General features: G+C 38.7%; 4 protein-coding genes across 4 annotated transcripts; all 4 read left to right on the forward strand.

The window, feature by feature from the left end:
* Positions 1–252: 252 nt before the first annotated feature.
* LOC133876894 (L-type lectin-domain containing receptor kinase I.8) lies at positions 253–1,428 on the forward strand. The gene is given in 1 exon segment (XM_062315131.1): positions 253–1,428. A coding segment is annotated over 1 exon segment (1,176 nt).
* A 154-nt stretch (positions 1,429–1,582) lies between these two features.
* LOC133876895 (uncharacterized) lies at positions 1,583–2,605 on the forward strand. Its single transcript, XM_062315132.1, has one exon. It carries the CDS (start codon positions 1,583–1,585, stop codon positions 2,603–2,605), a length of 1,023 nt encoding a protein of 340 aa, XP_062171116.1.
* A 2,623-nt stretch (positions 2,606–5,228) lies between these two features.
* LOC133876896 (uncharacterized) lies at positions 5,229–6,233 on the forward strand. The gene has a single exon (XM_062315133.1). The coding sequence runs from the start codon at positions 5,229–5,231 to the stop codon at positions 6,231–6,233; it is 1,005 nt and encodes a 334-aa protein (XP_062171117.1).
* Positions 6,234–9,022: 2,789 nt separating this feature from the next.
* LOC133877752 (probable L-type lectin-domain containing receptor kinase I.6) lies at positions 9,023–11,215 on the forward strand. Its single transcript, XM_062316149.1, has one exon. The coding sequence runs from the start codon at positions 9,078–9,080 to the stop codon at positions 11,076–11,078; it is 2,001 nt and encodes a 666-aa protein (XP_062172133.1). The 5' UTR covers positions 9,023–9,077; the 3' UTR covers positions 11,079–11,215.
* Positions 11,216–13,149: the final 1,934 nt, after the last annotated feature.

The raw sequence follows: 13,149 nt of genomic DNA on the forward strand, positions 1-13,149 counted from the left end.
TATATATATATATGTACAATCAGCAGTCTAAGTTGCCAACGATCGGCTCTTTGCTTTCAAAGTGCAAGCTTTGTGTTGAAAAGAGAGAGCGAAGCTCTCTCTTTGAAAAATATCGTCATTTTCCTCCCTTACATTTTCTATATATATATTACCTGTGTCCTTTCTCAGGAGTCTAAAACATTTAAACAAATAAAAGCCTTCTGTCTACAAAGAGGAAGTTTTTTCCTTTTTGTCTTTTTTCCTCTTTTTCCAATGGCAATAGTTCTTAGATCACTTCATTTTCTGGTACTCGTCTATGTTTCCTATACTCTCTTGGCCCTTGCTCAAGATGGAAACGGCTTCATCTACAATGGCTTCCGTGATCAAGCCAATCTGAGTCTTGATGGACTCGCAAAAATCCACCCCAATGGTCTATTGCAGCTAACCAATCTTTCACAAAACGTAGTTGGTCGTGCTTTCTATCAATTTCCAATGAAATTCAACACAACTTCATCTCTTTCATTTTCTACAAACTTTGTGTTTGCCATGGTTCCTCATTTTCAAAAGCCTGGTAGTGGTGGTCACGGCATTGCTTTCGCCATCAGTCCCTCGACAAACTTCACAGGCCAAGGTCTACCAAATGGGTATCTGGGGCTCTTCAATGATTCAAATAACGGCCTTTCAACAAACCGTATTTTGGCCATCGAGCTTGATACTGTTCCGGACCCTGAATTTGGAGATATTACAACGAATCATGTGGGAATCGATGTGAACGGCATGAAATCAAATGAATCAGCTCCTGCAATGTATTTTTCCAATAAAGAAGGGAAGAATATAAGCTTGAATCTCCTGAGTGGGAATCCAATGCATCTTTGGATAGACTATGATGAAGCAGAAAAGTTGCTGAATGTAACACTTGCCCCAACAAGGATCCCAAAACCAAATCGGCCTCTATTGTCAACTTCCATTGATCTGTCTCAAATTCTCAAGGAATCCATGTATGCTGGTTTCTCTTCAGCCACAGGTACAATTGGGAGTGACCACTATATTCTTGGATGGAGCTTTAATAAAAGTGGACCATCACAAAGCCTCGATGTTTCAAGCCTTCCTCCACTTCCAGGGAGGAGGAAAGAGAAACCAAGCCTTGTGATCATCACTTCTCTCATAGCAGTAGCGATTGTGCTGATAACCCTCGCTGGAGCTGTTGCTTATATACTGAGGAGGAAGAAATATGAAGAGCTACTAGAAGATTGGGAAGAGGAGTACGGCCCCCACAGGTTCAGCTATAAGAATCTCCACAAAGCAACTAAAGGTTTCAAAGACACGGAGCTTCTTGGAGAGGGAGGCTTTGGAAAGGTTTATATAGGAATACTTGCTTCGTCTAATGATCAAATTGTTATATAGCAATTTGGCAATACTCTTATTTTATCGAGAAAAAGACGTACGTAGTTGCTTCTTTTCTTTTATACACGCTATCCGCTCGTCGGAACCCTTCTGTTAAGTTCACATAACCCCCTTTGACAAGTGATTTGATCAATATCGTCGCCTTTGACATTTTGGGCACAATGAAAGCACATGCAGGTTATTCAAGGATTCTGATCCGATGGAGGAAGTCAAGGGCTGGAACAGATTATTCAAGGATGAACGTACCATGGGTAATCTCCAGTATTTTCCACCAAAAAAGGAAGGGGGTCAGACTTTCATTTACCCGCCAGATGATATTGTGGAAGAAGGCATTTCCAAATGGAGATCAAGCCTGGTGGGTCAATTCATGGATAAGTCCTTGCCTTATTTCCTGGTGAAGAAGGCAGTGACTGGTATGTGGAGTCAATTTGGTGATGTTGAAGTGTTCTCTTTGGAAAATGGAATGTATATCTTCCGGTTTCAAGATGAAGCAACTTGTGATGAGATTATGGAGTCCAGATTGTGGCATATCTCTAACAAACCTTTGATTCTCAGGAAGTGGAAACCAGGTATGCAGATCCTAAAACTTGCTTTGTCTTCTGTTCCTGTGTGGGTTAAGTTTCTGCATTTACCCATGGAATTCTGGACTCCTAATGGTCTTAGCTATGTGGCTAGTGGTGTTGGAGTTCCTCTCTATGCTGATAAAGTTACTAAGGAACAGAAAAGGTTAGGATTTGCTAGGGTATTGGTTGAACTTGATGTTAATTCAGATTGCCCTAAAGAAATGACTATATGTAGAGCTAATGGTGATTCTGTCACTGTGGGGGTAATTTATCCTTGGTTACCTCCAAAGTGTTCTAGTTGTAAGGCTTTTGGTCATGCGGTTTTTGCTTGTAAGAAGCAAGACAAGAAGGTGTGGATTCCTAAACAGCCTAAAACTCCTAAGAGGAAGACTAGCCCTGTGGGTAAGCAGGCTATGCCATTTGATAGAACTATTAGGAAGCCAGTGGGGGTTTCTAAGACTAAAACCAATGCAGAGGGGCTTAGGCTCTCTAATTCATTTGATGGTTTAAGTGGGGATGAGGAGATGGTGGGGGTGGAGAAGCCTAGATCCCCAACCACTTTTCTCCAAGTTTTTGAAAAGGTCCTGTTGAGTAACGGGAAGGGGAAGATGGAAGGTAACCCTGGGATGGAGGGTTTTTCTCCTACTGGTGGGTTATGAAGCTCCTTTCATGGAACATTAGGGGTCTTAATAAGTCCCTAAAGCAGAGGGAGATTAGGAAAATGGTGCATAATCATAGGATTTCTATCCTATGTTTGGTTGAGACTCGGGTGAAGTTGGATAATTTTCCTGTGGTGGCTGGCTCTATGCTTTCTGGTTGGGAAGTTATCAATAACTATTCTAAACATTGGTTGGGGAAAATCTGGATCTGCTGGGATCCGGGAGGTGTTCATCTTGAAGTGTTTGATATTCATGCTCAAGTTGTTACTTGTAGGGTAATTTCAAAAGTGTCTGGGGTAAATTGGATGCTTTCTGTGGTTTATGGTGCTACTTCTGGTCCTGACAGAAGAAATTTATTGTCCAAGATGAGGTTGTTAAAGGCTGATATGGGAAGAGTACCCTGGATTATCACAGGAGATTTTAATGTTGTTAGATTTCTTGAGGAAAAATGGGGCAAGGAGGGATTTTCTTGTTATGAAAGAGAGTTTGTGGATTGTATTCAGAATTTGGAAGTGGAAGACATTGCCTATACGGGATGCTATCATACTTGGACTAACAATCAGGCAGGATCAGATTTTGTTTCTAAAAAGCTTGATCGGGTATTAGCAAATGGTGAGTGGTTTTCTACTTTTAGCAATACTGCAGTGGAGTTTCTTGAGAAAGGAGTTTCTGACCACTCCACTGCTTTGGTGACTATAGCAAAACTTGTTAGCTATGGTCCCAAGCCCTTCAAATTTTTTAATTTTTGGGCTGATCATAGGAACTTCTTGGATTGGATAGAGGAGGGTTGGCGGGTAGAGGTGACTGGTTTTACTATGTTTCGACTATATGCTAAACTCAAATCTGTCAGGAGGTCCTGAAGCTTAAAAACAGAGAGATTTTTGGAGGTTTGGGGCTGAAGGTGTTACAGGCTAGGTCTGATCTAGTCAAGGCTCAAGCTGAATTTATGGCTTCCCGAGGCAATGAAGATTGTAAAAAAAAAGAGAAGGAATGTTTGCATCTTTGGGTGTCTATCTCGGCTGCTGAAGAGAATCTCCTCAAGCAAAAGTCTAGGATTAATTGGCTCAAGCTTGGTGATGGAAATAACTCCTACTTTCATAACTCTGTTAAGGTTAGAAACTCTTCTAATCTTATTAAGATGTTAAAGGATGATAAGGGGAATAGCATTCTTGATATTCAGAAGATTAAGAATATGGCTATAGATTTCTATAAGAAGCTTTTGGGAAGCTCTTCTCATGAGTTCTCTACTGTCAAGGCTGAGAGGATTGATAGTCTTATTAAGAGGAGGTTTTCTGATGATAGTATAAGTAGTATGGAAGTTCCAGTCACTAGATCAGAAATTCAGAAAGTTATCTTCTCTATGAATCCTAACAAGGCTCCTGGACCTGATGGATTTTCTGCTGGGTTTTTTCAGAAAGCTTGGTCGGTTATTGGTGATGACTTCTGTGATGCTATTCTGGAGTTTTTTCTTCATGGGAAGCTCTTGAAGGAGGTGAATTCCACCATTCTCACTTTGATCCCTAAAAAAAAGAATGCATCTTCTATGGGTGATTACAGGCCGATTGCTTGTTGCAATGTGGTGTATAAGTGCATTACAAAAGTTCTGGCCAATCGTTTGATGAAGGGGCTGGATGAGGTGGTTAGCACTAACCAGGGAGCTTTTATTCCCAAACGTGGTATTGCTGAAAATATTCTCCTAGCGCAGGAAGTTGTTTGCGATTACCACAAGGTCAAGGGGGCTCCTAGATGTACTCTTAAGGTTGATTTGATGAAAGCATATGACTCCTTGGATTGGGAATATATTCTGCATTGTCTTAAATGTTTTGGAGCTCCTAGACGGTTCATTGCCTGGATTAGAGCGTGCATTACTAGTCCAAGTTTTTCTATATCTCTGAATGGAACCTTGGTGGGATATTTTGAGGGAAGGAAGGGACTGAGGCAAGGGGACCCTCTCTCCCCTTATCTTTTTGTCATGGCCATGGAAGGGCTGTCTTCTTTATTGGGTGAAGTTGCTGGCTCCCCTGCGTTTACTTATCACCCAAAATGTGCTGCAGTTAATCTAACTCATCTGTGCTTTGCAGATGACCTTCTGATTTTTTCAGCTGCTACTACTTCCTCAGTTACTGCCATAGTTGAGGTTCTTGCTGAGTTTGAGGATTTATCAGGGTTAAAGGCTAACCCTTCTAAGAGTTCTATTTTCCTTGCCAGTGTTCCTGTTGCTGTCAAGCAACCCATCTTGGAGATTCTTCACATGCTGGAGGGCTCTCTTCCAGTAAGGTATCTTGGTGTTCCCCTTGTCACTAAGCGTATATCTTCCTCTGATTGTGAATGCTTGGTAAATAGAATTACAGCAAGAATTGATTCTTGGCTTGTAAAAAACCTCTCCTTTGCTGGCCGGCTTCAACTTTTGTCATCCGTGCTTCTTAGCATGCAGGTTTTCTGGGCCAAAGTCTTCATTCTGCCCAAGGGAGTTATTCATTTGATTGAGCAGAAACTAAATAGATTCTTATGGAGTGGTAGTGATTCAAAAGCTCATGCTAAGGTGGCTTAGAGTAAGGTTTGTCTTCCTAAGAGAGAAGGGAGTCTTGGGATCAAGGACATTGCTATTTGGAATCAGGCTTCGATGCTTAACCATGTTTGGAATTTATTTTCAAAAGCAGGCTCTTTATGGGTAGCATGGATTGAAGCAAACTGGTTGAAAGGTAGGAGCTTCTGGACAGTTCCTATTCCAGCTTCTTGTTCTTGGAGTTGGAAGAAGATTCTCAAGCTCCGAGACCTAGCCAAAAGATTCATTCGATTTAAGGTTGGGAGGGGTAATAAGGTGTTCTTGTGGTTGGATAATTGGCATCCTGCAGGCTGTCTTTTGGATAAATATGGTTGTAGAATCGTTCATGATTCAGGTTTTCCCCTGCATGCCAAACTGGATGTCATTATGAAGAATGGTGCTTGGTTTTGGCCTTATGCCCGGTCAGATGATCTTGTTGAGATTCAGAGTCAACTCCACACAGTTGAGGTTGGAGATGCTGATGAGCCAGTATGGAATTCTCGAAGTGGCACATATAAGTGCTCGGATACTTGGGAAAAATTGAGAGAGGTGCATCCGGTAGTTGAATGGTGGAAGATTGTTTGGGCTCCTGCTTCTATCCCTCGGCATTCTTTCATGCTTTGGCTAGTTTTCAGGGATGCTTTGATCACTAAACAACGCATGTGTTGCTGGGGTTACTCAGGACAGATTCTCTGTCCTTTCTGCTATGGAGCTCAAGAGAGCCGTGAGCATCTTTTCTTTAGGTGCAGTTTCAGTAGGCGGATTTGGACTGAAATCATGGCTGAGTGTTCTTTTTACAATGTGCCTTTGGATTGGGATGATATTGTAGTTTGGAGCTTGAAGGTGATGCAGGGGAAAAGTTTAAGAGCAGTTTTGGGTCGACTGTGTTTTGGAGCTACTGTATACCATACATGGAAGCAGAGGAACGACCTTTTGCACAATAACACTCTACGCACGGAGGAAGCAATTTTGACTCGTGTTAGGTGGGAAACTCGAGTGAAGATTGTAGCAAAAGGGAAGATCAGCCATTTCAGGAAGAATATGAACCTTGTTGCTAAATGGAATTTGCATTTTCTGGAGTAATGGGATGTTGTGAGTCCTATGTGTCTTTGAGGATTGATGGGGTTTGATTTCTCTGTTTTGATCTTGTAGTTGTTTGCTTTGTTTTATGTTGTTGTTTACTGTGTTCTTGGAAGCAGTAGGGTTGTCGTTGATGAGTTTTTTTCTCTCTTGGTTTCCTAGCTAGGGGTTTGTTGTCCCTATGCAGGAGTTGTTTCCAGTTTTCACAGGAGTGTATTGATTGCTGAGTTGAGCCTTATAAAATCTTTTATTCCTAAAAAAAAAAAAAAAAAAAAAAAAAAGCACATGCAGGTTGAATTTATGGATGAAACTAGCATCCAAAACTTCCCTTTCTTTCTTTCATCCCATGGACGAAATTTCGGTGAAGGTCTAGATCGAAGACTAGACCCTACTATTCAAACACTGAATCATGAGTTAATTAATATTGTTTGAGTTGATATATAATAAACTTTCGCATGAACAAAATAACTCACATTATTACAAAAAATAAATAAATTAACTCAAATAATTAAGGTCCTGTATGCACATAAAAACTTCATCCACTTTGAAAGTATATATTAGCACTGGAATTTTTCTTCTATTTTATTTCAAGTAATGGTAAGATTGCCAAAACTTTATTCAAAAGTTATGAATTATCAAAGACTACTTTATTCAAGAAGCTAAGGTACTGGAAAAATCAACTTTCTATCTCGTGCACCTCTGTCCTCTTTGGTGGATGATTTGATATATATATAGTCGCGGTCCTCCTTTGTCGATCGGTATGTGGCCATGGATTCATTGGATGAAGATTTTAATTCATGGTCAACAACGTAGGCGGCAGCAAGGGTGGTGCTTCTCGCCAATTTGTTGTTCACATTTTGGCTGTTGCAATCGTAAAACGACCACTATTCCAAGTAGCTAGACTGTATCTATCTTCTTTGGTGAGTGATTGGTTAGCCATGACTATGTGAACACGTACAGATAGTGATCGATGCTTAACCTTGTGTTATAATAATTTTAATTTTCTGGTAAATAATTAAAAATAATAATAAAATTTAATTAATGATGTTAATATATATTAAAAAAGAAAAGAAATACATCTCGAAAAAAAAAAAAAAAAAAAAAAACGGGGGGGAGGGGGGGGGGGGGCAAACCGTCCAGAATTTGTTTTGCCCAAACCGTCTGGAATTCCAGACGATTTGGGCAAAACCGTCTAGAATTTGACCCAAACCGTCCAGAAATTTATTTCGCGACTGTTTATCCTGGACGGTTCTAAACCGTCCATAATAAACCGTCTGGAATTGTTTCCAGACGGTTTTTTTTCGATTTCTGAACGGTTTTAAACCGTCCAGAATTTGTGTTTTTTTTTTTGTAGCGAAAAATATGTTTTATAAATTACAGAAGCAAATTATTATAATTTTTAACTGTTGAAAATGCAGCAGCTAAAAAAAGTAGTTGATGATAAACGTTGCACAAGTGATGTGATCAATATTGCCTTTTGACATTTAGGGCACAATTAATTAAAGCACATGCAAATTGAATTTATGGATGAAACCAGCATCCAAAACTTCCCTTTCTTTCTTTCATCACATGGACGAAATTTCAGTGAAGGCCGGTCTAGAAGACTAGACCCTACTCTTCAAACACTGAATCATGAGCTACTATTGTTTGAGTTGATATATAATAAACTTTCACATGAACAAAAATAAACTCACATTATTACAAAAAATAATTAAAAAATAAAGTCACATAAGGTCCTGTATGCACATAAAAACTTCATCCACATTGAAAATATTGGCACTGGAATTAATTTTTCTTCTATTTTATTTCAAAGTGATGTTGGTATGATTGCCAAAATTTTATTCAAAAGGTTTGAATTAATTATCAAAGACTTTATTCACGAAGGCACTGGAAAAAACTATTTTCTATGGCACGTAGTTTGAAAAAAATGTAAATGGAGTATTTACATTGACCAAACCACAATCCTCTTTGGTGGGTGATTTGTAACAGGCTTCGATAAATGCCGGGCTCTTTGTTTCACTGCTAACCCCAAGAGGTTTGTCTTGATGCTGATGTTTTCTACTAAAGCATTCACTAACAGTTTTTTTAAAGGGAATTTGTTCTTTAAATTTTAGAAAAAAATTTAAGAAAATTAAAAAAAACTCTCCCAATAACTTTTTTAAAATTTTCGTTTTCGTGCTATGAAAAGCACTATTTACTTTCCATTCAATTGTTTATTCACAAAATATATTATCTCTCTTCTATTTTATATTCTTCTTTTTACTTTTAATTAAAATAAAAATAAAAATATAATATTTTAAAAATATAAACAAAAAATAAAAAAAAATTGTTATAACGTGTTTTTTTATAAAAAGTAATTTTATTTTTTATATTTAAAAATAATAATTAAAAAGTTGCTGAGAATGCTCTTAATCGCGTTCTTCCTTGGAGGCAGGATTCATTAGATGAATTTTTTTCTTTCTTTCTTTTGGTTAGACTCGATCTTACAAATCATAGTCAACGTAGGTGGCAGCAAGGGTGGTGCATGTATAACTACTTTTCCAATCAGAGTTCCAAGAAGGCTGTCGTCTAATGTCTATCTTCTTTGTGAAGTTAAATGATTGATTGGCCATCATGACGATGGCAACTGTCATTAATTCGTCACCTTATTTGATGTACTGTGCCTTGTTTACCGCATCTGAACTTAATACAATTCAATGCAGAGTCAAATATTATAAAAATATCGTCATTTTCCTCCCTTACATTTTCTATATATATAAATTTCTCAGGAGTCTAAAACATTTAAACAAATAAAAGCCTTCTGTCTACAAAGAGGAAGATTTTTGTTTCTTTTTTCCTCTTTTTCCAATGGCAATAGTTCTTAGATCACTTCATTTTCTGGTACTTGTCTATGTTTCCTATACCCTTTTGGCCCTTGCTCAAGATGAAACCGGCTTCATCTACAATGGCTTCCGTGATGATCAAGCCAATCTGAGTCTTGATGGACTCGCAAAAATCCACCCCAATGGTCTATTGCAGCTAACCAATCTTTCACGCAACGCAGTTGGTCATGCTTTCTATCAATTTCCAATGAAATTCAACACAACTTCATCTTTTTCATTTTCTACAAACTTTGTGTTTGCCATGGTTCCTGAACCGAAAACCATTGGTGGTCACGGCATCGCCTTTACCATCAGTCCCTCGAGAGACTTCACCCAAGCTCATGCAAATCGGTTTCTGGGGCTCTTCAATGATTCAAATAACAACTCTCCTACAAACCACATCTTGGCCATCGAGCTTGATCCTGTTCCGGGGGCTGATTTTGGAGATATTGAAAATCATGTGGGAATCGATGTCAACAGCATAGATTCTGTTGAAATTGCTCCCGCAACGTATTTTACCGATAAAGAAGGGAAGAATATAAGCTTAGAGCTCACGAGTGGGAAGCCAATGCATCTTTGGATAGACTACAATGAAACAGAAAAGTTCCTGAATGTAACACTTGCCCCTACCACAATCCCAAAACCAAACAGGCCTCTCTTGTCAAGACACATCGACCTGTCTCAATATCTCTTGGAATCCATGTATGTTGGTTTCTCTTCAGCCACAGGTAGTCTTGCAAGTTACCACTACATTCTTGGATGGAGCTTTAATAAAAGTGGACCATCACAAAGCCTTGATGTTTCAAGCCTTCCTCCACTTCCAAAGAGGAAAGAGACACCAAGCCTTGTGCTCATCACTTCTCTCATAGCAGTAGCGATCGTGCTGATAACCGTCGCTGGAGCTGTTGCTTACATATTGAGGAGGAAGAAATATGAAGAACTACGAGAAGATTGGGAAGAGGAGTACGGCCCCCACAGGTTCAGCTATAAGAATCTCCACAACGCAACCAAAGGTTTCAAAGACACGGAACTTCTTGGAGAGGGAGGCTTTGGAAAGGTTTATATAGGAACACTTCCTTCAAATGTACAAATTGCAGTAAAGAGAGTCTCCCATGATTCAAAACAAGGGATGAAGGAATTTGTGGCAGAGATCGTTAGCATGGGAAGATTGAGGCATAGGAACTTGGTGCAGCTCCTGGGCTATTGCCGGCGAAGGGGAGAACTCCTCTTGGTCTATGATTATATGCCCAACGGAAGCCTTGACAGGTTCTTATATGGCAACAAAAAACCAAAACTTAACTGGGCTCAACGATTTCGAATCATCAGAGGAGTAGCATCTGGCCTTCTTTACCTCCATGAAGAGTGGGAGCAAGTTGTTCTCCACCGAGATGTAAAATCAAGCAATATTCTTTTGGATGCTGAATTAAATGGAAAGTTAGGAGATTTTGGCCTTGCGAGATTACACGACCATGGTACCAATCCCCAAACCACCGGTTTGGTTGGGACCGTGGGTTATTTGGCTCCGGAGCTTTACAGAACTGGAAGGGCAACCACTTTCACTGATGTGTTTGCTTTTGGGGCTTTCATCCTCGAAGTGGCTTGTGGAAGGATGCCTTTAAAGGTACAGGCCCTGGGACAGGCTGAACAGGTGATTTTGGTTGATTGGGTCACTGAGTGTTGTAGAAGAGGATCTATCCTTGATACTAGCGATCCTAGATTGGAAGGTAATTATGTGGTGGAGGAAATGGAATTGGTTTTGAAATTAGGCCTTCTTTGCTCGCATGCAATACCAGCTGCTAGGCCTAGCATGAGGCAAGTGGTGCAGTTTTTGGATGGCGATGCTGATCTGCGGGAATTACCATGTTACAACGCTTCTTTTGATGCCATTACAAGTAACGAATCATCTGATTTCATGTCCTTTCCTTTTTCCCAGGCTTCTGGTCCTTCCATGTCTAGCACTGATTCATTTGTGAGAGGTGGTCCTTGAATTGGTTGGTCTCGTGTTAGGAATAGTGCCATAAATCTCAATTATTTTGTAAGTCATTCTTATTTAAATTGAGTAAATTAAGTTGTCATTCGCCGATATATTTTTATGAACATTAGGCATATAACCTATTTAGAGCATTTTTAGTAAACTTTGACTATTTTGATGAGCCAATTTGTTGAAATAATTCAAACTGAATTCCCAGCAGTCTCACCAATTTGGTGAGTGAATAATACTCACTAAAACAATAAAAAAAACTATTAAAATTTTCTCTCTTCATTATTATTATTTTTTTTTTTTTATCATTACATGGAATATCTAAAATCATAAGTCTTGTAGTTTACAATTAAATGTTCACAATCATTAATGGAACTAGACATTCCATTTGATAAAACTGTAACACATCAATCATGATAATCTATCCTGATTATGTTGTAACTTCTGATTGATATGTTAATGCGGATACAATGCAATGAACAGATTATCGGAGTTGTCATTCCTCTATAACACTGTCAAAAGGAATGATGTAAAACTCCTGAACATCTTATAATATTGATTCTAAATTTTGAGATAATCATGAACTCAAAGGTAAATTACTAAATTACAAATATTTGATATGCCAAAAGAATTACAACAAATTAAGATATACACATATTCAAATGTAAATTACCAAATTCCAATATTGATATCACGTTGGTGAAGTAGTGGGTACAAGTGCATTATCTTCTTTATCTTCATATCATTATCTCTTTAACTCAAGTCTGAGGCTGCATCATCTTCTTTTGAATCTGCTGATATATCTTTAATTACATCTATTCACTAACCCCAAGTATAAATAAACAAGCTGTGATACGTTAAATCAGTCTTTATAGGGATTTAGCCCATTATGTAATAAAACGTTATTATCAGCGTTCTGTTAACAGTTCCAATGGTTGAGGAAGGAGGTGAAAATGAGCTCTCGAAGGGATAAATGGAATCTGGATGCCATACAATGGGGCGACGCGTGAGCATCACTCGCAGGGGTGGAACCACCTTGACCGCCCACCACCACCATCCAAGCTTCAACATAATCACCATGTACAAATTTTTGTTTAAAAAAAAATCTCTAAAATACATTTTTTTTAAAAAAAAATGAAAAAGACCTTCAAAATTTAATTTTTATCCTCAAAAAGTGTTCTTTTTAGTTTTGCTTCCCCAATCTAAAATTAAAGTTTCAACCCCTGCTCACGCGCCGGTGGAATGGCTGGTTAGAGGACGGCTCGTGGTGGATTGGGGGCAGGAAGCCCGATGGAGGGGCGCATGTGTGGAAAAGATAGACAGGTGGCGGTGGATCTAGCTTCCAACTTTCAAAAGATATGGAAAATGAAAAAGAAAGAGGAAAAAAAGAGGGAGAGGAGGAAGAAAGGAGGAGGGAAGGAAGGGAGAAGCAAGTTATTTGAGAGAGAGTTTCAGAGGGTTTTTTTTTTTTTTTTTTTTTTTTTTTGTGTGTGTGTGTGTGTGTGTAGTTTCAGAAGGGCATGACTTGACTTGTTGAGCTCCCACCAAGATTCTAATCCAGATAACGAAAGCACAATAGTATTCTACCTGAAAAGCCATTACCTGAAGTTGCAACTTATATCTTGATGAGCTTCATTAATGTACAATAACAAGATTGCTTTCATGAAATGGTAAGACAGATAGTGATGCACGAGGAAATCGGACGCAACTATAGAATTAATTAGTCTATGATGTGGCGATGTGATTGGTTTGATTTAAGCAAGAAAGGGAAGGGTTAACTACTCAAGAAATAAAGAAGATACCTTTGGCAAATTGTGATTTAGAAGATATTCTCTACCGAGTTGTCAACATCCATCAAGAAAAAGACCAAGAAGGAAAGAAGAGACTATCGACAAATCTCTTGATTCATCTTTTAAAGAATTCCCATATTTATATTTACGTTGTCGTCAAGTAATATTATAGTTATTATTTTTTTTTCCCTAAAATATGGTCATTCTTTGGCACCAAAAATTTTCCATTAATTTGGAGATATTCTTTGGTACAAAGTATTTCCATAATATGCTTATTTATATTTATT

Source organism: Alnus glutinosa, chromosome 9, assembly GCF_958979055.1.
Source record: "Alnus glutinosa chromosome 9, dhAlnGlut1.1, whole genome shotgun sequence".
NCBI classification, from domain to species: Eukaryota; Viridiplantae; Streptophyta; class Magnoliopsida; order Fagales; family Betulaceae; genus Alnus; species Alnus glutinosa.